Here is a 26970-nt window from a genome sequence, read left to right on the forward strand (position 1 = left end):
AGGTATCAGTTTTGAGGGTCATGGGTCATGAATGTAAATGTGAATGGAGAATAAATTGCAGATGTATCTAAATTGGAGGAAAACAACCACATCAGAAAAAAGGGAAACAAAATATCAATGAGGCAAACAAAACAGACAAACCTTAATATGCTGACGGACAGACCTCTCTTTAATCTTATCCTTTTACGGTTTGCTATGGAGAACAACTTGTGACTTGTTCAACTAAATATGAATGAATATTCCAAATTACAGACTGTGTATATCTGATCAATAATGAATCTTCACGTAGACTCAACTAGCACATGAAGTTCAAAAGCTAAATAAACAGGGCAGTCACAAAGTTCTATATAGCATTTAGTTTAGAACTATAAAAAAGCCTACACAACCAGTTGCTGATGTCTGATCGTATGTTCTGTGAAGTGTTATAGGTCACCCACCTGAGTGTCCACGGCCTGAGTCTCAGATGAGTGGTATTTTTTGTTCATCTTAAAAGATATTGTTAGTTTGTGTCAGGGTCACTTGGATCCACTTCCAGCTCTTCATTCTCTTATGTGGATTCTTATCTCCACCTGGCCTGTCTTCCCTTCACATTTCTTGTTGGGTAGGTCTAAGGGGGCAGAGTTCTTTCAGGTTTTCTGTATGACTGGAAGTCTTCCCATTACCTTCATTTTTGAAGGATATTTTCTCTGGCTATAGAATTCAAGGTCTGTGACGTTTTTCTTTGGGCACTTTAAAGATGCTGGTTGACTATCTTCTTGAGCGCACTGTTTCCAACAAAAGGTCTGCTGTCATCCTCAACTTTGTGCCTCTGTAGATAATCTGCCTTTTTTCCTTCTTGCTTCATTTAGTATTTTCTCTTTATTATCAGTTTTGAGCAATACGATTATCATGTGCCTTAATGTAGTTTTCTTCATGTTTCTCCTACTCAGGGTTTGCTGAGCTTTCAGATATATGGGTTCATGGTTTTCATTAAATTTGAAAAAGCTGAGTGCGGTGGCTCACGCCTGTAATCCCAACACTTCGGGAAGCCGAGGCAGGTGGATCACTTGAGGCCAGGAGTTCAAGACCAGCCTGGCCAACATGGTGAAAGCCCATCTCTACTAAAAATACAAAAATTAGCCAGGCTTGGTGGTACACGCCCGTAATCTCAGCTACTCAGGAGGCTGAGGCACGAGAATCGCTTGAACCCAGGAGGTGGAGTATGCAGTGAGCTGAGATTACACCACTGCACTCCAGCCTGGGTGACACAGCAAGATCCTGTCTCAAAAATAATAATAATAGATAAATTTGAAAACATTTGATCATGATTTCTGTATGTTTTTCGTCCCTCTTCTGGAAACTCCAATTATATCGATATTAGGCCATCTGAAGTTGTCCCGCAGCTCACTGATTCTCTATTCATTCCTATGTCTTCACGTTCACTCATCTTTTCTTCTACAGTGTCTGTCACCAATTTCATCTAGTATATTTCATCTGAGATATTATAGATTTCATTTCCTAAAGTTTCATTTTGTAAAGATCTTTTACAAAATCTTCCATGTCTTGATTTAACTTTTGTACATATAAAATACAGTTCTAACAACTATTTTAATGCCATTGCTAATTCTAAGGTCTGTATCAGTTCTGAGTCAGTGGTTTTGATGGCTTTATTTCTTTCCTCATTATGGGCCATATTTATATGTATTCATTTATTCACAGTATTCATTTATTGGATGGCAGATATTGTGAATTTTACCTTGTTGGATGCCAGATATTTTTATATTCCTATAAATACTGTTGAGTTTTGTTCTAGGATACAATGACTCAGAAATGGTGTGATCCATTTGGGGCTTGCTTTTAGGGTGAGACCAGAGCCATGTTAAGTCTAGGGCTAATTATTCCCCACCACTGAGGCAAAATCCTCCTGAGTCTTTCAACCAAAGCCTATGAATTATGGGGTTTTCAATTCTCACAGCTGGTGTGAACAGATCCTACTCCCAGCCTTGTGTGAGCACCAAACACTGTTTCCTCAATCATTTCAGGTGTTCTTTCCCCAGGCTTGATAGCTTCCTCACAACTCCTCGAACTGAGACAGCCTGCTGGCTACACCTGGGCTCCCCTTGTGATGCCCAACCCGAAACTCTGTTCAGGGAGAAGGTGGGCAATCACAAGGCTCAACTCACTTGGTTCCTGTTTCTCACAGATCAGTATCCTTCACAGCCTGATACCCTGATTGGCAGCTGTTAGTATACAAGTAGGGTTTACTGATTACAAGCTTCACTGTAATATAATCTGCCTGGACCATTTCACTGGGCCCTAACAGTAGTATTTTTAGGTTTCATCTCTTGGGCTGAACAGATTTCCCTAAGAAGAAACATCCTATCTATTGCTTAGAGAGCACACACCTGACTGATAGGCTTCTTTACTCTGTGGCTGAAGGCACTGCAGGCAGTCTGAAGACACACCACAATGAAAAGTGTAGGTAGCTCTGCGGTAACGCAGCATGAAAAAAAAAAAAAGAAAAGTACAGGTAGCTCATATTACAAAGGGCTGATTTCTGAAATATAAAGAGCTTCTATAAATCAAAGAGAAAAAAAATCTATGCAATTCAAGAGAAAAACAGGCCTCCCAAAATGAACACATGATTTAAATAAAAATGTAGATGGCTCTTTTCTTAAAAGAAAATTAAAAGCATACTCAACAATATTTTACTATATACATTATAGGCCAGGGGCGGTGGCTCAGACTGTAATTTGGCAGGGTGAGGCGGGTGGATCACTTGAGGTCAGGAGTTCAAGACCAGCCTGGTCAACATGGTGAAACCCCCGCCTTTACTAAAAATACAAAAATTAGCCAGGTGTGGTAGTGCATACCTATAATCCCAGTTACTTGCCAGGCTGAGGCATGAGTATCGCTCGAACCTGGGAGGCAGAGATTGCAGTGAACCGAGATTACTGCAATCCAGCCTTGGAGACAGAGTGAGACTCTGTCTCTAAATAAATAAATAAATAAAAATAATTTATATATTACGGTGCCCTTGTGTAATAAAGAAACCAATGTATAAAAAAAGTATTTTAATATGAAAAATATAAATTCAAATCACCTTGATATATTATCACCTGTCTTACTGGCAAAGATTCAGTTATTTGACAAAAGCTGATTTCTGAAATATAAACAGCTTTTATAAATCAAAGAGAAAAAAATCTATGCAATTCAATGGAAAAACAGGCCCCCCAAAATGAACACATGATTTAAATAAAAATATAGATGGCTCTTTTCTTAAAAGAAAAATAAAATAAAATAAAAACATAATCTGACAAAGCTTAAAATAACTGATTGAGCATACTTGCTTGCTTTTACTAGTCCACTAAAACAGTAATGAAGAGTTTTAAACTTCTTTGTCTAACAGCCAAGGAGAAAAGGAGATAAAATAACAGTAAACACTGTTGGAATTCATGAAGCAGATGAATGAGTAGTGACTTTGCAGACCCAAAAAGTCTGATTCTTAGGCTAGAAATTGAGAAAACCAAGAAGCAACCAGTTTATACTATGGAGCTCCCCCAAGAACTTCGGAACCGGCCATTGTAGTTATCCCTGGAAGTAAAGTTGACCAAGATGACTGCTTGAAAGTCAATTTTCAGAAAGTCAGACACTGGATTATCTAATACTGTGTTAACAAATCACTCCCAAACTGAGTGGCTTAAAACAGCAATTGTTATCTCACTGTTTCTGTGGATCATGAACTCAGAAGTGACTTGACTGGGTAGCTCAGGGTCAGACATCAGCTGAGACTGCACTCATCTGAAAGCTTGACAGGAGCTTGCAGTCACTTCGAAGGCGGCTCACTCCCAAGGCTTACAGGTTGCAGGCTGGGTATTGGCAGGAGGCCTCAGCTCCTCCCTGTGTAGGCCTCTCTCAGAGCTGAGTGTCCACACAGAATGATGCCTGGCTTCCCCCAGAGTGAGTGATCCCAGAGACCATGGTGAAAGCTGCAAAGCTGTTTATAATGTAGACTTGGAAATCACTTTTGCCATATCCTATTGGTCACACAGATCAGCCCTGATGTGTTGCAGGAGGGGATTGGCCCCAAGGTGAGGAACCCCAGGCAGTGAAAATCACTGGGGGCCATTTGGGATGATGGCTACCTCAGATGTGGAGCTCTCCTCTCCACCCCATCTCCTACTCTGAATAATCATGTGACTTTCCCATCACCTTCCTAACAGAAGATTCCAAGTCTATTATCTGGAAAGACCCAAAATACAGTTTCTCAACTGTGGTACCCCATTGTTGAGGGTGAGGAATTATAATAAAAACAAGGAGGTATGCAAACGTCTTTTTCTCAGTAATCTGAAGTGTTTCCTTTATCATATGCTAAACTGCTTTATGTACTTGGGTTTATTTATGGGTTTACTAACTTGTTTCATTAATCTATCTAGGTCGGTATGATGTTTTATTATTAAAGTTTATATCCATCAGGGACTATCTCTTATTACTCTTCTTTTTTGGCAACTGTATTCTGAAATCGTGGCTACATGCAAACAATTCTGAAGCTCCAAATTTCTAAAGAATTATAACACAGTGGGTTTCTTGGGAGAGACTGAAAATATTCAGATACCAGAAAGCTCACTATTCCATTAATAAGAAAATCATAAGTATTCATGAACATATAAGAAGTATGAAATTGTGCCCAATTAATTAATTGGTAGTAAGGTCCTTTTCCCTTAAGAGAACTATAGTCTAGTTACATAAAGGAGATATACAACCAGAGAACACAAGTTAATGGTTTCTGCAATGGCTTTACAAACAGCGGTAGACATCTAATATTTGACAAAATATTTTGCTTCAAAATAAATATCTTCTTACTTGTAACAAAAGCAGCTGGAGAAGATGATCATAGCAATTATGCAGACAGCCATAGAAATGAGCAAAACCAGCCATCGAATGCTGCCATCAAAAAATGGACCTGACAATAAAAGTAAACAATGAAATAAACAATGAAATGAAAAAATAATCTGAAGTGTTCAATTCTAGGTAGCTTGGTAAAACCAGAGAAGATATTTGAGAAGCATGCTCCGACTTTTCTCGGCTAACCTACCTATGACAACAGGGGGCAGTGTGGGTTGCAAATACTGGTTACATAAATTGGTCCGACAACATTCTATTGTCCGGCGTAGCTGAGCTTTTGGAGAATCCTAAAAGAAGAGTAATGATTAAAATTAGAAATTGTTTGGTATTTTAAACTGATGATACGTCATTTTAGTATTCATAAAATACAATTTCTGATTCAGTGAGTGAAAGGGGCCTGCAAATTTTATATGTAAAAACGGATTACTGAAAGACTAAAATTTGTGCTGAAATAGTGAAGACTGCAAAATGGCTTTTCTTAAGAACATATCTATGTGGATGGTGTGTTAGACACTAGATTAGAATACCAAACCCGAACTTAGGTAATTAAAATTATAAACTGGTCTGGTACATATAATCTCACTGTGGTACTGAGATGTGGATGAGATTTAAGATCAGACTAAAAAGTGGGGGGTGTCTTAGTCCAAAGAAAAGGCTGGTTAGCAAGGCAGCTGAGCGTGCAGAGGCCGCTGCAGACCCTGCCTACCCCAGCCATGTCGAAAGTCATGAGCCTGATGCGGAGGCAAGTTGAGCATCTGTGGTGAGGGAAGGGCAAACTATAGAAAGCATTCCTGAGAGATGATTACAGATCACCAGCCAGAGAGGAGACTGTCCCTAAGAGAGCAGAAAGTTAGCACAGAGAAGGGCAGCAGCACTTACATATGATGTTTTATTGTATTAACAATATAATATCTGACAAGTTGAATGCTGCCATTTCAGCACAGCCTGGGGAGAACTGCCATTCTGGACCAACATGTGAATAGCAAAGAACTGTTTGTCACTACGGAAGTCACAAGAATGTAAGCAGAAATTAAGGAAAAGCCTCAGTATAATCAGCTATGACTTTAAAAAGGTAAACATGAGCCCATGACTTCAGATTCTGTTGGGAAGATGGTCAAGAGCATTTGGAAATCTCCAAATACATATTTTATATTTTAAATGAAGTTTTATTCATAACTTTTACACAATTTTTACTTTTAAATGACCATAAGGAGAGAGAGAAAAAAGTTAGGCTTAAACTGGAGAGTCTGAAATAATCCCAGATTCAGAGAAAACTTACATGAAGGAGGAAATGAAAATCATATAACTAACTATGAATGAAAGAAGTGCCAAGCATCCAAGAGGGTTCCAGGAAAGCTAAAATGAGCTTGGCCTTGCAGAAGAGAAAAGTGCAAAAGAAAGAGTTTCTCTGGCAGCATGGGGTTTCTCCAAGCAACAGATGTACTGCTGACATGACAGTGGATGATGAGGACAAAAATGAACAATTCTTCAAGTCCTGTCTTGTTTCTTCTTCTCTATGAAGGATGCTGACAGGGATGACGAAGGTAGCTCAAACACTACTAAGTGGGAAATGACATCCCAAATGTATGAAGAGATCTTACAATGCTTTTGTATTCTACATGAGTTCCTATCTTCTAAGCTAGGTGAATTATATCCCAGGAAGATGACAGCCCTTGTAAGAGAGATGGCTGAAAGACAGATGAAATTTAAAGACTTTAGAAAGATGGAGCGTTGGAAACTATGATAGATAACTGAATGTTATATTTTTATATAAAAATATATATATATGTTTACATGTATATGTTATATATGTCCCTTTTCTTTAAAAGGGAAAGAAAGTAGACTTTAAGCTGTGTGTGGTGGTGTGTGCCTACAATCCCAGCTACTTGGGAGGCTGAGGCATGAGGCTCACTTGAAGCTACGACTTCAAGTCCAGCCTGGGCAATGTAGTGAGACTCTATCTCTAAAAATAATAATTTTTAAAAAGAAGCCAAAAACAGACTCTGCCAACAGATTAAGGCAGCATAGTATTACAGAAAATACAAGGGTTTTGGAATCAAACAGTTTGAATCCTAGCTTTCCCAGTTGTTCACTTTATGACCTTGAGCAAGTAATTTATCTCTGGGCTTTAGTGTGCTAAAAAATACAGGATAAAAAAAATATCAGCTGGGCACAGTGGCTCACACCTGTAATCCTAGCACTTTGGGAAGCTGAAGCAGCAGAATGGCTTGAGCAGAGGAGTTTGAGACCAGGCTGGGCAACATAGTGAGACCCCATCTCTAAAAAAAACTTTTAAATCAGCCAGGTGTGGTGGTGCACGCCTGTGGTCCCAGCTACTCATAAGACTGAGGTGGGAGGATCACTTGAGCCCAGGAGGTTGAGGCTGCAGTGAGTTGTGATTGCGCCACTGCACTCCAGCCTGGGCGATGGAGCAATAGCCTGTCTTTAAAACAAAAAAAAATCTGCTCTATTGAGTAGTTGGAGGGAATCAAGGTAGAATATACTGACTCCCCAGGTTACTATACACATATAGCAAATATTCAATAAATTAATTTCCCTTCCTCTGTGCCTGACATGAATCCCAGATGAGATTCTAGACTAAGCCAAAAAACTTATAAGCCCCTAAAGACCCAACATGGCTTCACTAAGAGTAAGCAACACCTGACTCATCTCATGTCTGTCTTACTCAGGTTAACGATGGATCTCGGTAGGCAAAAACTGGGTTTCTCGAGGTTACGAATTTGGGTGACACAGCCTTTCCTTTCCCTGCACTCTCCACCCCTACCCTCTGCCAGTCAATTTGTATTTCTAGATTTATGTGGGGAATACGAATTTTTGTGGGAAACAAATTTACTTGGCACTTATGAAGTAAGAGATTCTGACTTAAATAAACTTATTCAGTGTGCTCAAACTGGAGACAGTGTATGAGGAAGGAACTGAAGCCAAGTTACAAGGAATGGCAGCGAGGTTTCTGAAAAACAATTTGTCCTACAGGAGGAAACAGAATAAGCACAATTTACCAGTGCGGCCTGGGGAGTGGAAGAACGTGAGGCCTGGTGAGAGACACTCACATCTGTTCTGCGCCACACCTGGCAGTGTGTGAAGACACTGGGGAAAGGGTTAGGATGAGCATGAGAGAGCTGTGCTTGGGTGAGGTGCTGTGCTTGGGTGACATTTACCAAGAAATACAGAAAGTTAGATAAGTGCTGGTCAAAATTTTTGCTGGCATAACCCAATTCTTAAAAGCAAGGTATCCTTCACATATTTTTCAGGTGACACTTAAAAATTTTCACCCAAAATTTAAATGGCTGCAATATATTAACAATTTCTGGCTTACTGTACATAATGACACTTTGAAATAGAATTGTTACCTCATTTTGAAATAGAAGTGTTACATCATTTTTAATGCATTCAGTAGAATCTAAATAGCATGCAATTTGATACCTATTATCATCATTTTAAAGAATAAATGAACAAATGCTTCATTTAGCAATGAGAAATTTTACACTACAACTCTTACTTCTCCTTGAACTCTTATTTCCTTTCAGTATCTCCCACAATAATTATGTCCTAAAGTAATATATAACTGTCCACATCAAAGATAAGTATATAAAAATTCTTTTATTTCCTATAACTGTATGTCTTTAAGTCTTAGAAAATTATTCTAGTTTATCATAATCATTAGCATAAAATTGATCAAAAATATATATTACAATCTTTATTAAATACAAACTTAAGAAAATGTTACTGGAAAAGGCATTTTTTCTTTTTCTTTTTATGATACAAGATCTGGCTGGCTATCACTCTGCACACTAGAGTGGAGTTGCATGATCTCAGCTCACTACAACCTCTGCCTCCCGAGCTCAAGTCATTCCTCCCACCTCAGCCTTTTTTTTTTTTTTTTTTTTTGAGACGGAGTCTCACTCTGTCACCCAGGCTAGAGTGCAGTGGTGCTATCTCGGCTCACTGCAACCTCCACCTCCCAGGTTCAAACGATTCTCCTGCCTCAGCCTCCCAAGTAGCTGGGATTACAGGAGTGTGCCACCACGCCTGGCTAATTTTTGTATTTTTAGTAGAGACAGGGTTTCCACATTGGCCAGGCTATTCTGAAACTCCTGACCTCAGGTGATCCGCCTGCCTCAGCCTCCCAAAGTGCAAGAATTACAGGCGTGAGCCACCAGGCCCAGCTAATTTTTATAGAGATGTGGTTCTGCCATGTTGCCCACGCTGGTCTCAAACTTGTGAGCTCAAGCGATCTGCCCACCTCGGCCTCCCAAAGTGTTGGGACTACAGGCATGAACCACTGCGCCTGGCCAGGCATTTCTTAATCATATGGATGGGTCTTTTAAAAAAAATCAGTTCATGAATTCATGAATAAATATTACTTACTGCTAGAGTGAGAAGATTCATCATTAATTTTATTCTTATTTTTCCATTTGTCATCAAGACAATTTATTCACATAAGCAAGATAATAATGGAAGGAAATTATTATACCATTGTCCCATAATTTTCTTTTGAGATGGAGTTTCACTCTTGTTGCCCAGGTTGGAGTGTAACGGCACGACTTCAGCTCACTGCAACCTCCACCTCCCGTGTTTAAGCAATTCTCCTGTCTCAGTCTCCCAAGTAGCTGGGATTAAAGGCACGCGCCACCACGCCCAGCTACATTTTGTATTTTCAGTAGAGACAGGTGTCGCCATGTTGATGAGGCTGGTCTCTAAGTCCTGACCTCAGTTGATCCACCTGCCTCGGCCTCCCGAAGTGCTGGGATTACAGGCTTAGGCCACCGCACTACCTCAATCAGCCCATAATTGTTTAAAGTCCTTCCAAAGCATATGCTAAAAGTGCCATAAAGATCCTATCAACAAAAATTATTTTCAATGATCCAGCAACTTGGTTGAAAGCAAACAATTGAAAACCATCTGTCATGTAAATACTTACTTGATATTCCCACATAGCCTACACTGATACCTTTACTTCGAATTATAACACCGTTTGGAAACCTCAAGTTTTACACCTCAGGCCTTCTATTTGTAAACTAGGAGGGGTTGACTATGAAAAGTGACTAAGGGAAAGAGAACTGCTTGAGAAGTTCTGTTCTCAGGCAGAGAAATATTCAGCAACAGGACCTACGGAAGTTGAGGATCCAAAAACTGATTCTCTTAAAACCATCAACGTGCCCGTTACCCTTGTATAACACAGTCTGAGTTACACTGTGTTTAACAGAGCATGAAGACTGCTCTGTTAAAGAATCAATATGGTCAAAGCTAACATCTATTAAGCCCTTACTATGTGCCAATTGTGCTAAACTATTCACATACATATAATTGGACCCTTATAGTAATTCCTTCATTTCTTTGGGAGAAAACAAGAAAGCAGAGCACCTTGTCCAAAGGTTCACAGCAGTATATAGATTTGAACAGCTTGTCAAGTTTAACTAACTTATAATGGTGAATTCAGTTTAGGACAGGCCTACTCTAGGGGCCTGCTGAACACTGGTTATTACTGCTGGGCTCAGTACCCTAACCATAGCTCTTTCTTCAATTTTTTAAGTGATTAAAAAATGTATAGTATGTGTGGTTGACAAATATGCAAACAGCCTAAAACTGGAAGAAACAACTAAATTAGCATCCTTTAAATCCCGACTAATTAGAGCAAAGGATTAATGCTTGTAAGATAAAATTCATATAGACAAGTATGTAACAACTGTATAGGAAAATCTCATTCCATTCCCATCTAGTTATTTGTGTGAAGAAACCAACAGCACCAAAGAAGAGTGGAGGAGATGTGGCTCAGCAGCAGCATGAGTGAGTGACATGGGGATTTCAGCTTACAGAAGGCTCAGTGGTTCAGGAATATGGCGTGACTGCCAAACATCTAACACGAGACTGTGTTTAGAAAAAGGGAACAGGACTATTTACTCTCTAATTTTTTCCTTGGTCATACCACACTCAATTCTGCGTATTACACTGAGGAAGTGGAGACTGAATAACTCTAAAGTTGATCATATAAGGAGCAGCTGAGGTCACTACGAACTATTACTTTCACTGGGTAAAGACTAGCAGGATGAAGCACTTTTTTTTTAGTTAGTAAAAGGCTATCATCTTAAAAAGAGATTAGGTTTGTTCTCTATGGTCCGAAGAGTCAGACAGGAAGACAGATTTGCAGTCATTTACAAAGAGGGTGATTCCAAACATTAGCTGAGAGGTTGAAACACATAACCTTTAAGGTTTCTATCCATCCTGAGAATTTCTTTTCCTTTTTTTTCTTTTTTTGAGACGGAGTCTCACTCTGTCGCCCAGGCTGGAGTGCAGTGGCATGATCTCGGCTCACTGCAAGCTCCACCTCCCGGGTTCACGCCATTGTCCTCCTGCCTCAGCCTCCCGAATAGCGGGGACTACAGGCGCCCACCACCACACCCAGCTAGTTTTTTGTATTTTTAGTAGAGACGGGGTTTCACCGTGTTAGCCACGATGGTCTCCATCTCCTGACCTTGTGATTCGCCCGCCTCGGCCTCCCAAAGTGCTGGGATTACAGGCGTGAGCCACAGCACCCAGCCCCCATCCTGAGAATTTCCAAATAATAGGAACAATTTCCTAACATAGCTGAGACTTAAATTATGCACAAACAATTCTATCTGGAGCTGGTTTTCAGAAACACTGGAAGGATCTCCTGGGACAAAATTACTATACAGAATTTGAAGAGATCAGGTTTACAACCTAGAGCCATCAGGATGCTCATGAACTATTACCACCCTGATTCCTTCGTTGCTGCTTTGTTAAAGCAGCTCCACTGACACCTCCTTACAAGGCCTTAACATTTTTTTTTCAACTTTAGAGGTTGCCCTAGAGTTTGCAGTATATCTTTAACATTTCTAAGTTACCTCAGAGTGATACAAAGGTTATTGCCACTATAAAACTTATTGAAAAGACTTTTAAGATAATCTACAAATAAGTGTGACAATATAATTTTTTTGCAGTCATGACAACCTAGGATGATTTAAAACATTTTACTTTTTTAAAGTAAAATAATCTGGAACTTAAATTACCATAATCATATTACTTGAATAAAATTTTTATTTTTAAAGAAATGTTAGCTGCAATTATTGTGATAAGAAAGTTTAGAAACTTGTCTTCACTGAAAATTGTAATCAGTAGCCAGAGACAGTTGAAATTTAAAAAAAGAAAAAAGAATTTTTTTTTTTGTTTTTGAGACAGGGTCTTGCTCTGTGGCCCAGGCTGGAGTGCCGTGGAACGATCTCAGCTCACTGTAACCTCGGCCTCCCAGGCTTAAGCAATTCTTCTGCCTCAGCCTCCCAAGTAGAGAACAAAGAAAATTGTAATCAGGCTGGGCACAGTGGCTCACACCTGTAATCCCAGCACTTTGGGGGGCCAATGTGGGCAGATTGCTTGAGCCCAGGAGTTTGAGACCAGCCTGAGCAACATGGCGAAACCTGGTCTCTACAAAAAATACAAAAATTAGCCAGGTATAGTGGCATGCACCTGTAGTCTCAGCTATCCGGGAGGCTGGCTTGAGGCTGCAGTGAGCAGAGATTGCAGCACTGCACTCCAGCCTGGGCAACAGAGCCAGGTGCTGTCTATGGAAATAAAAAAGGAAAAAAAGGAAATTGTAATCAAACAATTAGCTTTTCAGAAATGATTTAGTTATAAACTCTACATATGAATACAGGACAGAATCTAGACAGAATGTATTCCTCCAACATATTTACTGACATGAACATACAGCCATGTGTACGTCAGGCATGTTTCTCCTAGGGGGAAATTGATGCTTTTGTGTGGCCCCTCCCTTCTTTGTCTCATGGGTCCCAAATTATATCTTACTTTGCACTGAAAATCAGATCCTTCATATTTCATACACCCTGAAGCTAATGTGGTTTCTCCCTGGTCATCTTCTTCTATGATGGCAAAGCAATGTCCATTAGTTCTAAAACAGAAAAAACAAAACAAAACATAAATTCACATAGAAAGTACTAATGAAATTTGAGTCTGAATGTGAACAGGTACAGACAGCCTTTAATACTTTGTTTTGTGATTCAGAATTGCATTCACATGTGATTTACTGGCAAAGCCAAAGCGGTTTTAAGACAAATGAAAGTTATGTCTGAGCTAAGATCTAAAAGGCCAGTGACAACCCTTTGTCAAGCAGAAAAGGATTTCGATTAAACAAGTCCTCCACATGGGAGTTATGTGACTTTTCTTTGCTAATCACAGTCATGTAGTCACAGAAAGCTGATTTATACAATTTTATAAGGTAAGTCACGGTTTGAAAATATACTTTAAAATAACTTTGTCTCTTTTTACCCATTTTTTCAGTACTCCCATATTGTATATGATAATAGATAAAAACAAACTTTTCTCTGAAATATACAGATAGGCTTAAATGACCCAAAAAAGGGGGACTGAAAGGCACCTTTTACTGAATATGATGGGAAAACAGGGAGAGGACTTTTGAATAAATTTTCAATAAATTTACATACATATATTTAATGAAATTCTTATCTTAGTGTTAGCATCCTGGAATTTCCCCTTAATATATTCATATAGACTTCAACAGGTCTGGGATAAATTTCTAAAAACTTTTTCTGCGCTCCTATTTATTGTTAATATCAGGAATTGTGCTGCTTCTACTTAGAAGAATTTTGCAGAATTCTTTGTTTTCTGTCAGGAGAAAATGTTACATGTGGGACAGAATTCTGCTAAAATGGATGACTCAGTTTTACTCTGGGTTACTAAGCTACTAACAGACAGCCCATTATATCAGGCAGGTACTACAGACAAGAAGTTTAGCAAAAGATTATTTGGTGACACAGCGGAGAGCAGTTCCCTGCTGGCAAACTCCCAGGAAGGTGTAAATGGAAAACTAGTCACAGTCAGCCACGCAGAGTCCACCACCACCAGGGGACAAGCAGCACACCTAAGACACGATGACCATCACATAGGTTCAAGAGTTTACGTGTAAAGTTTCATGCTTTCTATCTGGTCCATTCAAGGAGCATACAATTATTAAAAGTACAAAACATGACATTCATTACTGCCTCTATAATAAGGAGACAACTAATTCAGGTTGAGTTGTTCAGGCAATTTTTTTTTTGGTCTTACTAAGTCAGTATGTCAGTGTTTCCAACAAATATGGACTAGAATTACATAATCATATATAAACATGTTGCGTAGTTAACATGAAATACAGTAGAAAAATTATAAATCAGATTTGGATTGGTAAATTCACAGGTAAGAAAAAAGTTTAAAATTAATTAACACAATATGATTAATATATATCCGCAGAATATTTCAACCAATTAAAAAGTAGGAGGCCAGGTGTGGCAGTTCACACTAGTAATCCCAGCACTTTGGGAAGCTGAGGTGGAAGGATTGCTTGAGCCCAGGAGTTTGAGACCAGCCTGGGCAAAATAGCAAGACCCTGTCTATAGAAGAAGTAGGAGGTTGTCGGTGAGTTTTTTGATTTTTTTTTTTTTGGTAATCTCTAAGTTTTCTAAAATGACTTCAAGATTAAAAGATCATTAAAAAACTCAGATGTTAAAAAAAATACTAGATCCCTTTGAAATTATTTTAAAAGCTGCATTATAACATAATTCTAATATAGTAACTCACCTATCAATCATTTAATGGAGTAATGTTCTAATACACAAAACACAAGGCTTTTTGGCTTTCTGGAAAGATACTATATATGAAGGAAAAAAAAAAACCTTAGACAAGCTTAATAATTCTTAAAATAGCACTAAATGCAACTCTATTCTCCTAACTCTTAAGAAGGGCTGCATAAAATACTTACATGCATGTGTTATTAATAGCATCATCCGGGCAGTGCCCTGAGCAATAGCACTTTAAAAAAGGCAAGGTATCCTCTGGTGCTAAGGTTACTCCATTTTCTGACTTTTTCTGGTCGGAGTCTGATTTCATCCCAGTGCCATGGAGCATACTGTCTAGATTCTGTCCTGCATTCAAATATGGAATTTGTAAGTAAATCATTTCTGAAAAGCTCATTGTTTGATTACAATTTTCAATGAGAAAAAGTTGCTAAGCTTTCTTATCACAATAATTGTAGCTAACATGTTTCTTTAGAAATATAAATTTCATTCATACAACAGACAGACATTTCTTAATAAGTTACCATGCACAGAATTACTGGTATTGTGGGGTATATGAAGACAGCAATAGCACAATTTTTGCACTAGTGAAAGACAAACAAGAGTGGTGCAAGGCAGAATACAGTCAAATCTTGTTTTTTATATTTTTAAAATAACTTTAAAAATTTTTAATTTAACCAGGGGAAAGCATGAACGCAGTCCCTCACTATCACAATTATGCAGTTGAGTTTCCCATGTTTGGGGAAATCACAGGGGTCAGCACATCCGGAGTGCAATGAATAAGCCTCGCCCTGGGAAAACCACCTTCGTGACCCTGGTCTCTCCCTTGTCAGGTTAAAGTATACAGTCATCACTTGTAAGAAAGGTACAAAATGGGGAGATACTTCAGAGAAGTCTGTGAGAGTTTCCAACCATTAAATAGAGACAAGTTATGATTCTTCTTTTAACTCTTTGGTTCAAAACTTGTGACTAGCTTTCCTTTATTTGCGCCTCTATGTGGAAAAGGAGTTACTAAGCATTTTGCTTTGGCCTTTAATTGCTTAAGTAAGGAAATCATGAGAGCACAGAGACCAATCATGTTATCTGGAGACTTTTACCTCAAGGTCATTGGTTTGAATGCAGACCAGGGTGGCAGAAAGTGAAGGTTATAGAAGGGCAGCAGTTAGCTCACAGAAATGGAACTATGTTCTTACACGAGAGCCTAGTAGCCTGCAGTGACAGATACTGTCATATCTGGTACTAAATCTTTCAGGTTTGAAGCAGAACAGTACTAAAAAGACTGTTCTAGTAATTACTTCCTCTCTCTGACTCAGCTAGGCCATTCTTTGTGGGTTACTCTCAAGGGAATAAAAGGTAGAACCAAACAGACAAGTGTATATGTATTTCATTATAAATGTTAAATAAGTAGTTCAAGACACAACACAGACTTGACATTACATTTAACATACTGATACGATAAACTACTGAAAAGACAAAAAATATCACATATGCACACACTGATAACAGAAAAAGCACTGCTAAATAGTATTTTGGTGATTCCATGCCTTCAGTTTTAATAATCTTCACTTTTTTTTTTTTTTTTTGGAGACATGGTCTCACTCTATTGCCCAGGCTGGAGTACAGTGATGTGATCACAGCTCACTGCAGCCTCAACCTCCCAGGCTCAAGTGATCCTCCCACCTCAGCCTCTAGAGTAGCTGGGACCAAGGGCACACGCCACCAGGTCTGGCTAATTTTTAAATTCTTTATAGGGACAAGGTCTCCCTATATTGCTCAGGTTGGTCTTGAACTCCTGGGCTCAAGTGATCCTCCCGCCTCAACCTTCCAAAGTGCTGGGAATACAGGCGCGAGCTACCATACCTGGCCAATAACCTTCACTTTCTTATGCTGAATATTTAGTAAAGGAATTTGCTACTGAATGACTATATATTAACAAACAACAGGAGAGAAAACTTTTTTTTTTTTTTTTTTTTTTTTTGAGATAGAGTCTCCTCTGTCACCCAGGCTGGAGTGCAGTGGCGCAATCTTGGCTCACTGCAACCTCCGCCTCCCAGGTTCAAGCGATTCTCCTGCCTCAGCCTCCCAAGTAGCTGGGATTACAGGCACCCCCCACCATGCCTGGCTAATTTTTTTGTATTTTGTTGGTAGAGATGGGGTTTCACCATGTTGGCCAGGCTGGTCTCAAACTCCTGACCTCAAGTGATCCACCTGCCTCGGCCTCCCAAAGTGCTGGGATTATAGGCGTGAGCCACTGTGTCCGGCCAGGAGAGAAAACACTTAAAAAATAAAAGATGAAGTTTGCGTACATACATATATTACTCATCCCTGTGCCTCCTCCCCCTCCCCACACTCTCCTTTCAGAAATAAATTCCGTAATATAATGTCAAGGCTTCCATTGCACCTGATAGCTACAAAGCAGAAAGATCTCATTTATGTTAGAAACATCAACTGTAAAAGATGGGGTGGGGGGAAGCAGGAGGTACAGGAAGGGAAGAAATCCACTGAGCAGAGAATGAGGAGACTGGGATTCTGTTTTACTGTGGGCCTACCCCGCTTTACCTAGCTTGATGGTCTTGGGCAAGCCATGCCACTTGTCCAGGCTTCATTTGCTCTATAAGGCTATAGGAGTAGAGGACAGGTGAGGTCACCTAACCAGCTTTAAAATCCTATTACGTTAACAGAAGACACTTATCAATTCAGCTCTGGAGAACAAACAATATAATATATCACAGCAATTAATTTTTCAAAAATCTAGTGACACAGAAAAAGCAGTTTAGTGTGGCAGAAATGTCACTTAACAGCAAGAAGTGAAGGGTTCAAGTCCCAGTTATGGGCACAGATAAGTTACTCTCTGAACCTCAGCTCTCTATCTATAGAAAACGGTGATAATAATTCCTGCCTAATTCAAATCAAGAGGTTATAGGTAGATCAAACGAATATCTACTAAAGTGCTTAACTACATGTAAAACAGTATACAAATAAGATGTTACTAATAACAAAGATCGTAACACTAAAAGATCACTGATACATGAAAAACTCAAAGTTATATGAAACTTCCTAGAATACAATTTGAATTTACGAGACAAAAAACTCAATTACAATAGTTGTATCTGGAGCTTATATTATTGCCAAATATTCAACAGAATACTTATTAGGGGTCTATTATGTACAGGCAAGGTATTAAATGCTAGAAATGCAAAGATGTGGCATCAAAACCATGTATGTGGCCTTGAGAAACTTGGTGGGAAGCAAAGGGGGGATAAGCACAAAAGCAAATAAATACAAAATGAAAAGTGACAAAATGCAAAGCCAGGTACGGTGGCTCACCAGCCTGGTCAACATAATGAAACCCTTTCTCTACTAAAAATATTAAAAAATTAGCTGGGCATGGTGGCGGGCGCCTGTAATCCCACTATTCGGGTGGCTGCGGCAGGAGAATCACTTGAACCTGGGAGCCACCATGGAGGTTGCAGTGAGCAGAGATCAAGCCACTGCACTTCAGCCTGGGTGACAAGAGCAAAACTCCATCTCAAAAAAAAAAGTGACAAAATATGGAGGTGTTATGTAAACAAAGGAAAAGGCTCATCCTAGGTGTCAAATTCAAACCGATCTTAGGTGTCAAAAGTAACAAAATCTAAGCTACATCTTAAAAACTTGCAAGATTTCACCAAGTGAATATTGAATATAAAGAAAAGTAGCAGGCCCAGAGCCTCTCTGCACTGTCCCTAGATGATAGCATCCATTCTGTTGATGGTTCCTGGATGTACCCCTCTAGCCATGACTTGCTTAGGCATCTCCTGACTGACTTGTCCTAAATGAACTTCTGATTTGCCTCAGACCTGGTCTTACCAAAGTCTTTTGGCTCAACCTCCAAAATGTACATCAATTGTTTTCATTTTTCTCCACCTCCGCTGCTGTCACCAAGGCCCATCACATCATGCCTCTACCAAGGTAAGAAGTCTCCAACTCGTCTCTCTGCTTCTGCTCTTGGTCCCTGCTATCCATTTCCCATAGACATTTTATAAACACAAATCTGTCACTCCTATTTAAAACCAACCAATGGCTCCACAACACACTCAGAATAAAATCCAACCTCCACTGTGTGCTCCCAGGACCCAGCAGGATCTGGATCCTGCAGGCCTCACCATCATCACTTCACTTGCCACATGGCCTTCTGTCAGTTCTGAACATGTCAATCTCTCCCCATCCATAAGTCCCATATATTTACAAAGAATAAATTACGAGTCCTGGGGTGGACTGGGGGTATGTATAGGTTATACTTCAAAACACACACAAAATATTTAATAGCTTATATGCTTAAGTATAACATCTCAGAAAAAGATGAAAACATATACATACAAAGATACAGTTACAAGAGACACATGACTATACACAGGCACATTTACAGGTCCTTGTCATAAATGGCAATTTCTGGCATCAATGATTTTACTAGATTTTTATTCCTGGCTAAGTACTTTTTCATACTTTCCCAATAATTTATTGGCTTCCTTTTTCTACAGCAAATAAATGCCCTCTGCCCCAAGCTTAAGATAGAATGTCTACAACAGAACTCAGATGGCAAACGGTTGGTGAGACCAATGGACTACTGATGCGCTATACATGTGAGCTAATCAGCAATGGTAGCTGAATGAATTCTGTAACAATAGTCTGCATCATTAATTAAATAGAAACCAGGAAGACATCAGCAGGAGGAAAGTCAAGTACAAGGAGGCAAGAACTAGGGAAAAGGTGGCATATCTACAACTGTGTTGTCCCGTATGGTAGCCCCTAGCCACACGTGACTTAAAATGTAGGTGAATTAAAATGAAGTAAAATTAAAAGTCAGTTTCTCACCCACACTAGCCACAACTCAAGTGCTCAAAAGCCACATTTGGCTAGTAGCTATCACACAAGACAGCAAAGATACAGAAAACAGGTATTGGTTTTGTGGGCCCCAAGGTCTCTGTCACAATATTCAATTCTGCTGATACAATGCAAAATCAGCCGTACAACATGTACAAAAATGAGCATGGGTGTGTTCCAATAAAATTACTTATGAATAATAAAATTTGAGTTTCATATAATTTTCATGTGTCATGAAATATTCTCTTGATTTTTCTTCAATCACTTAAAAATGCAAAAACATCATTCTTCACTCATGAGCAGCACAAAATGAAGCAATGCGCTGGATTTAGTTTGTGGGCTATAGTTTGCAAATTACTGATACAGAAATTTCCCTCACCAAAGTTAGTTCTATCGTACTATGTTGGTCTAGGGGGAAAATTAAAGCAAGAAGAAAAGACTTTGTGGCAGGGCCAGAAAGCATAGAAATGGGCTTTTCACATCTGATAGGATAATATGTGAATGATTAGGCTTTTTTTATGACACTTTTGGAAGGCCAATAAAAAATTATAGTTGGATGTATTTCAGTTGAACATTAAAAATTGCAGTTAATCAGTTAACATTAATCAAAGTTGGTTCTGAACCCGTTATCAAGAATGAGGTGATTCCGACACATACTGACATGCAGTGTCATTCATAATGTCACTGAGTGGCAAAAAAAGCTTCTAGAAACATGAATATAGTTATTGCATTAAAAATCATATGCTCGGCCAGGCATGGTGGCTCACGCGTGTAATCCCAGCACTGTGGGAGGCCGAGGTGGGTGGATTACCTGAGGTCAGAAGTTTGAGACCAGTCTGGCCAACATGGTGAAACCCTGTCTCTACTAAAAATACAACAAATTAGCTGGGCATGGTGCTGTGAGCCTGTAATCCCAGCTACGCGGGAGGCTGAGGCAGAGGAATCACTTGAACCACGGAGGTAGAGGTTGCAGTGAGCCAAGATCACGCTGCTACACTACAGCCTGGTCAACAGAGTGGGACTCCATCTCCAAAAAAAAAAAAAAAAGAAAAAGAAAATCATATGCTTGCCAGGCATGGTGGCTCACACCTGTAATCCTAGCACTTTGGGAGGCCCAGGCAGGTGGGTTGCTTGAGCTCAGGAGTTCAAGACCAGTCTGGGAAACATGCTGAGACCTGGTCTCTACAAAAAAATTTGAAAAATTGGTTGGGTGTAGTGGAGCACACCTGTAGTCCCAGGTACTTGGGTGGGTGAGGTGGGAGGATCGCTTAAGAACCCAGCAGGTTGGCAGGGAATGGTGATTCAGGCCTGTAATCCTAGCACTTTGGGAGGCCGAGGTGGGTGGATCACCTGAGCTCAGGAGTTCAAACCAGCCTAGCCAACATGGCGAAACCCTACTAAAAATACAAAAATTAGCCGGGTGTGGCGGTGGGCACCTGTAACCCCAGCTACTCGGGAGGCTGAGTTGGAGAATCGCTTGAACCCAGGAGACAGAGGTTGCCATGAGCTGAGATCTTACCACCGCACTCCAGCCTGGGCAACAGAGCAAGACTCTTGTCTCAAACAGAAAGAAAAAAAAAATCATATGCTCGAACAAAGTTTACACTGCTGAATTCCTTTCATTGCATTATGATCAGAGTATGTGGTCTTTGAGGTTATCTTATTGTTTTTTTTTTTTTTTTTTTTTTTTGAGATGGAGTCTCACTCTGTTGACCAGGCTGAAGTACAGTGGCATGATCTCCACTCACCACAACCTCTGCCTCCTGGGTTGAAGCAATTACCCCGTCTCAGCCTCCAGAGTAGCTGGGATACAGGCGCCTGCCACCATGCCTGGCTAATTTTTGTATTTTTAGTAGAGATGGGGTTTCACCATGTTGGCCAGGATGGTTTTGAACTTCTGACCTCAAGTGATCCGCACGCCTCAGCCTCCCAAAGTGCTGTGATTACAGGCGTGAGCCACCGCGCCTGGCCAAGGTATCTTATACTTAACTGAAATATTATTTCAAAATTACCCATGATAATCCAAGGGTGGTGTGGGAGAAGTGCATGGGAGTAGAGAGGAAATAGGCTTGGTCATGAGTTGATACTGTCAAAACTGAGTGACAAGTTCATAGAGTTTCACTATATTATTCTCTCTACTTAGGCATATGCTCAAATAAGTGTTTTTCCTAAAAGTAGTTTTTGGTGTTTTTTGTTTTTTTGAAATGATGTTTTTGCTCTTGTTGCCCAGGCTGGAGTGCAGTGGCATGATCTCGGCTCACCACAACCCCTGCCTCCCAGGTTCAAGCGATTCTCCTACCTCAGCCTCCCGAGTAGCTGGGATTACAGGCACGTGCCACCACGCCTGACTAATTTTCGTATTTTTAGTAGCGATGGGGTTTTTCCATGTTGGCCAGGCTAGTCTCGAACTTCCGACCTCAGGTGATCCACCCGCCTTGGCCTCCCAGAATGCTGGGATTACAGACATGAGTCACCGTGCCTGTTTTGTTTTTCTTTTTTTTTTTCTATAAGTAGTTTAAAATAAGAATGTATTCTCATAGGATCCAAAAATATATATATATATATTGAACCCTACAAGTAAACCAAAAAGGCCTCTTTGGGCCCATCTAACCCCCCTCCCACTCCTTAAACATAACCACTGTTATCTGTTTGGTGTATACGCTTCTTGTCCTTTTTCTATTCATTTACATATATTCTTCCAGAAAACTTCTTATTTTTTTGAGACAGGGTCTCACTCTGTTGCCCAGGGTGGAGTTCAGTGGCCCAGACTCAACTCACTGCAACCTCCGCCTCCCCGGTTCAAGTGATCCTCCCATCTCAGCCTCCTGAGTAGCTGCAACTACAGGCACATGCTACCATGTCCCACCAATTTTTGTATTTTTAGTAGAGACAGGGTTTCACCATGTTGGCCAGGCTGGTCTTGAACTCATGAGCCACCGCACCCAGCCAGAAACCTTTTATAAAAGTAGAGAAAACTGTACAATGAACCCACACGTACCCATATAGCCCAGCTTTTATGATGATCAATTTATGGCCCTTCTTGTTTCACTCCTTCCCCCTTTCATATAATTATGAAGCTAATACCAGATATGTCCTTTTATCTGTAATATTTCAATGTGTATCTCTAAAAGGACTTAAAAAAAAAACCACAATTATCACATCTAAAAACTTAATAGTAATTCCTTATCCTTACCAATATTATCAAACATCAAGGCAATGTTCAAATGTCCAATTATATTATAAATGTTATAAATTGCTTTCTAATTTCTAATTGTATTATAAATGTTACAAATTGCTTTAGTAGTTTCCTTGAATCAGGATCCAAATAAGGCTCACACATCACACCTGGTTGTCTCCAAGTCTCTTAATCGACCAGTTTCTTCTTCCTCTTCCTGACCTTGAGATTTACTTGAAGACATTAGGTAACTTGTCCAGTATTTACCAGTATAGCATTTACCAGTCTGGAATTTCTGATCACATCCTCCTGGCATCATTTAACATGTCCTCTTGTTCTCTATGGATTTTGTAAATGGTAGTTAGCTTGAGAACTGTGCTGTCCAATATGATAGCCACAAGCCACATGTGTCTATTGAGCGCTGAAATGCAGCTGTTCTGCATGTTGTGGGGAGGAGAGAACTAAATGTCTGCTTATCTTTGTTTTTAAGGTCTAGATTCACTAGTTCAATTAGCATAGTATAAAATAATGTATCTAATCCTATCATTTCTCTTCTTTTTTATGACTTGGAATACATCTATGAGATGCTTTCCCTCACCTACTAATTGGATACAGGTGGCACAGTTCATATTAGAAAGGCAAGATTAATGCTTGATTTCCCCCTCTATTTACCAATTTTCAAAAGTAATGACTTGAACTAGTTGTTTTCTTTTTTAGAGACAGAGTCTTGCTCTGCTGCCCAGACTAGAGTGCAGTGGCATGATCATGGCTCACTATAGCCTCAAGCTCCTGGACTCAAGTGATCCTTCCGTCTCATCCAGGAATACAGGCACACACCACCACACCCAGCTAATTAAAAAAAATTTTTTTTGTAAAGACCAGCTCTATGTTGCCCAGGCTGGTCTCAAACTCTTTTTTTTTTTTAAAGGGGCTCCCAGTTTAGCCATGGATGGTCTCAAACTCTTGAGGCTCAAGTTATCCTCCTGCCTTGGCCTCCCAAAGTGCTGGCACGTACAGGTTTAAGTCACAGCCCCCAGCCCCGACTAGTTTTTTTCTAAAGTGTCATTACAAACACATGGATTTAAACATATTTGATTTGTTTGAATCCACTGCAATTCGTGTCCAATTCAAGCCGGTCACTGAATCCTTTGAACTTTTCTCCTTGCTTTCTGGCCAAGATACCAAGATCACCTTGCTCTTTCCCTGCCAAACTTAAACTTAGTGATTTCTCCAAGGAGTTCTAGATCCTTAGTGAAAAAAGATAATCAGATACTACAAATGGGTTGTTACAGGTGCTTGTTGCTACTGGGTTGGTCAGTGTAAAAATATATGGCGAAAAAAGTAGTTTTGCAACTTGCTCTTTTCACTTTAACTGTATTCATCCATTAAACAAAAATGTACTGAGTACACAGTGCTAGCCACTGTTTTAAGCCCTGGGTGACTAGAAGAGTAAACAAAACAAAGTCCCATATATATTAAAGCTTACAGTCTTGGACAGAGAAAGACAATAAAGACGAATAAATACTGACATTTGGTACTATTTTAATATTTATTCATAGATAAGTGCTATGATACCAAATAAACCAGGTCATTTTCTAGCATGGGAAAGGAGCGGAGGGCCTCAGAGCGGAGGTCATTAAACCAAAGGCCAGGAGAATGGGCAAAGCAGAGGCCAGTGGCTAGGTCAGAAATTCTCAGAACACAAAACTAGACAAGAGATTTAACTGTTTAATGGAACGAAAACAAAGAGACCAAAGAAAGTAGAATGTAGGACTACTACAACTTTATGGGAACTGCACTGCCAAAGATATCCCAGGCTGACTCAGTCAGACTGTGAGTTTTCAATCCATAGGACAATTTCCAGTAATCAGACCGCCATACTAACAGAAAGCAGGCTGCTAAAGCTGTTCAGTCTCCACAAAGATCATCCACTAATTCCATCTCATATGTGACCATGAAGGCAGAAACACTAGCCAAGGAACACCAGAGAGAAGGCAAATCCTCCCAGAAAATAAAACTAGAGGCTGACAAACAGGCTAAGAATCATTAATCTACATGCTATGGAGCAGTGAACACAGAGGTTGTTTCCAATTTTTCTTCCTCTGAATGGGAGTTTTATATAGTACTTAATCCCACTTCATTTTTGTCACTGGATACTGGGTATACTGTGCACTGATAACTGCTTTTAGCCACACACTGCTGGACCCTGAAAAGGCACCTGGACCTGAAGGAGAGGGCTTTGCACCAGCCACAAGTCCTGGATTAGTAGCTGCGTGTACTACATGGATGCAACTCTGGGGTATAGAACCCTTTGAAAAGGAACTGAAAATTTCATAGCAACATGAGCATTTTAGCATATGTATGACGTCAGGTTGACAAATGTGGTGCCCGGCCAACAGATACTCTTATTCTTCCCCTCCTTCCCTTGCTGGCAACAGGCATGTGCACATGTACACACACATTAAGGGTCTGCCCCTCCCCCATGTGATTCAGGGAAGCGCAGCCCTCTACTCTCAGCAGAGACAATTGTTGGTCTAATCCAACAATTTTAATTCCATTTCCCTTGCCAGTGATTTAACATAAGAGCATACAATGAATTTTGGCCACTAAGATGAGAAGGAAGTCTGTTGGGGAGAGGATGAGTGATTGGGGAAAGATTTATCAATTAAAAAGAGATACAAATAGATGTCCCTCTTCTTTAACTGAGCATTGTCAATTCAAGCTTACCTCATCTGCATGTGCTGTCTGGTCTCTCAGCAGCCACACTGTGACACTGTGGCTAACCTGACATTTAGAGATGGCACAGTTGAAAAGTACAAAGAAGGTGGGTCTTGATGAGCCACATAAGCAACTACAGTCCCCTTATATCCAGACTTCTTGTGTGTTACTACATTCTCCTTATTGTTCAAGTCTTTTTAAAAAAATAAAAATCGCCTAACCCAAAATGTCATGCTTAAGCTCTTTTAAATTTTTTTAAAATTATTTGCAGAGGAAAACATTCTAATTGATGGAAGAAATTAAATCTCTCCCAGACCCTTTTAGTTGCCCAATTGATACCTATTTTTCCCCTTTTCCCAGCTAACCAAACTCCGATTTTGTTTGGGGGAACAACACATCCAGCCTAGGCAATGGATAGAGTAAGCTAATTGTGACAATACTGTTTCTCTGTTTTCCAGTAGCTCTTGCTATGAGAATGATTAGGACTTAGGATAAAACCTGTGATACTTTTGCTTTCCTGGTATCAGGTCTAGTTGAGGCCAATGCCGACCCTTTCCCCGTTTTACCTGCCTCAAATGCAGATAATAGTAGCCACTTGGGAACCACAAGGGAAATGTCAAGAAAATAACAGACATGTCAGCCTTGACACTACTCAATAATTGAATGAACAGCAAACATCTACCACCTATGTTAAAAATAAATCTCTATTGAAGTCATTATTAGTTACTTAAAGCTAAAATCCATTTCTGAAATTTGTGATGAAATTCAAAAAAGGGACTAAATATCTACCCAATATTAATATATCCTGCTGTAAAATTTGTGACCAAGTCTTAAAAAAAAAAAAGAACTAAGTATCTATCAGCTGTTAATATCAGATGACTCATTTTTCTATTCAAACTTTATCTCAATGTAAAGCACTTAAATTTATACCCTAACAGTTGATGGTCAAAACATTCTTGTTTGTATCTAGGATAAGCATTATTATTTCTATTTTACATCAAGGAAACCAAGGTACAGATAAGTTTATTTTCCTGAGACACAATTCAAAACAAGATAAAGCTAGAGCTAAAGTCAAAAGTTATTTCCATTAATACCCTTCTACAATCCTTCCTAATGATCTCTAAGAAATAACTTTTCTACATTGGTTTTAGCTTTAAGAGCAAACATTTTTATGTTATTTGAAGCAACTATCAAAATAATATTTTTGAAAGGAAATGTAACAAATTTCACTCTTTATCAGAGAAATGTAATTCTTAATAAGATCTTTTGCTTTTACACAGTAACTAATTACCAACTTATTGCATCTAATAAAAGTTTATTATAGAACAACGTGAACTGGGGCGAGGACTGAGAATTTTGTATCATATTGCCTATGTGTGATCTAAACAGAATTTTAAAAAACTTATGCCAAAATGGAGATTACCTGGGAGTGAGGTAGCAAATATAATATTACTATGAATTTAACTCATCTTTAAAACTATAGCAGCTTTGGTTGATGCTGATCAACAAGGCATGTAACGGATATTGAAGTAAAGGTATTGTACTAAATAATTTGGTGTTTCACAAGTAAAAGTGGCTTTTGCTGAAGGCTCTGTATTCCAAGCATGTTAATACTAAGGATATGATTATAATACTAAGGCAAAATAAAAAGAAGCTATAGATTTCATTCTGTTTGTGCTTTAAGATGAAAATACCAGCCGGGCA

The 26970-nt window shown here is 39.5% G+C and overlaps 1 protein-coding gene and 1 non-coding gene across 5 annotated transcripts in view; both read right to left on the minus strand.

Annotated features, from left to right (window-relative positions):
* Nucleotides 1-26970, minus strand: part of BMPR1A (bone morphogenetic protein receptor type 1A) — a 165503-nt gene that overhangs the window by 19876 nt on the left and 118657 nt on the right. For all 4 annotated transcript variants that reach the window (XM_073019010.1, XM_038008968.2, XM_073019011.1 and 1 more), the window contains 4 exons: nt 14696-14858; nt 12727-12829; nt 5075-5171; nt 4843-4942 (listed from right to left, as the gene is read on the minus strand). In XM_073019010.1, coding sequence (XP_072875111.1) covers nt 4843-4942; nt 5075-5171; nt 12727-12829; nt 14696-14858 — 463 coding nt within the window. The remainder of the gene's footprint in view (nt 1-4842; nt 4943-5074; nt 5172-12726; nt 12830-14695; nt 14859-26970) is intronic.
* On the minus strand, nt 15189-15353 carry LOC119628226 (U1 spliceosomal RNA). The gene has a single exon (XR_005244529.1). It is a non-coding gene; the product is annotated as a U1 spliceosomal RNA (small nuclear RNA).

This window comes from Chlorocebus sabaeus, chromosome 9 (assembly GCF_047675955.1).
Source record: "Chlorocebus sabaeus isolate Y175 chromosome 9, mChlSab1.0.hap1, whole genome shotgun sequence".
NCBI lineage: Eukaryota > Metazoa > Chordata > Mammalia > Primates > Cercopithecidae > Chlorocebus > Chlorocebus sabaeus.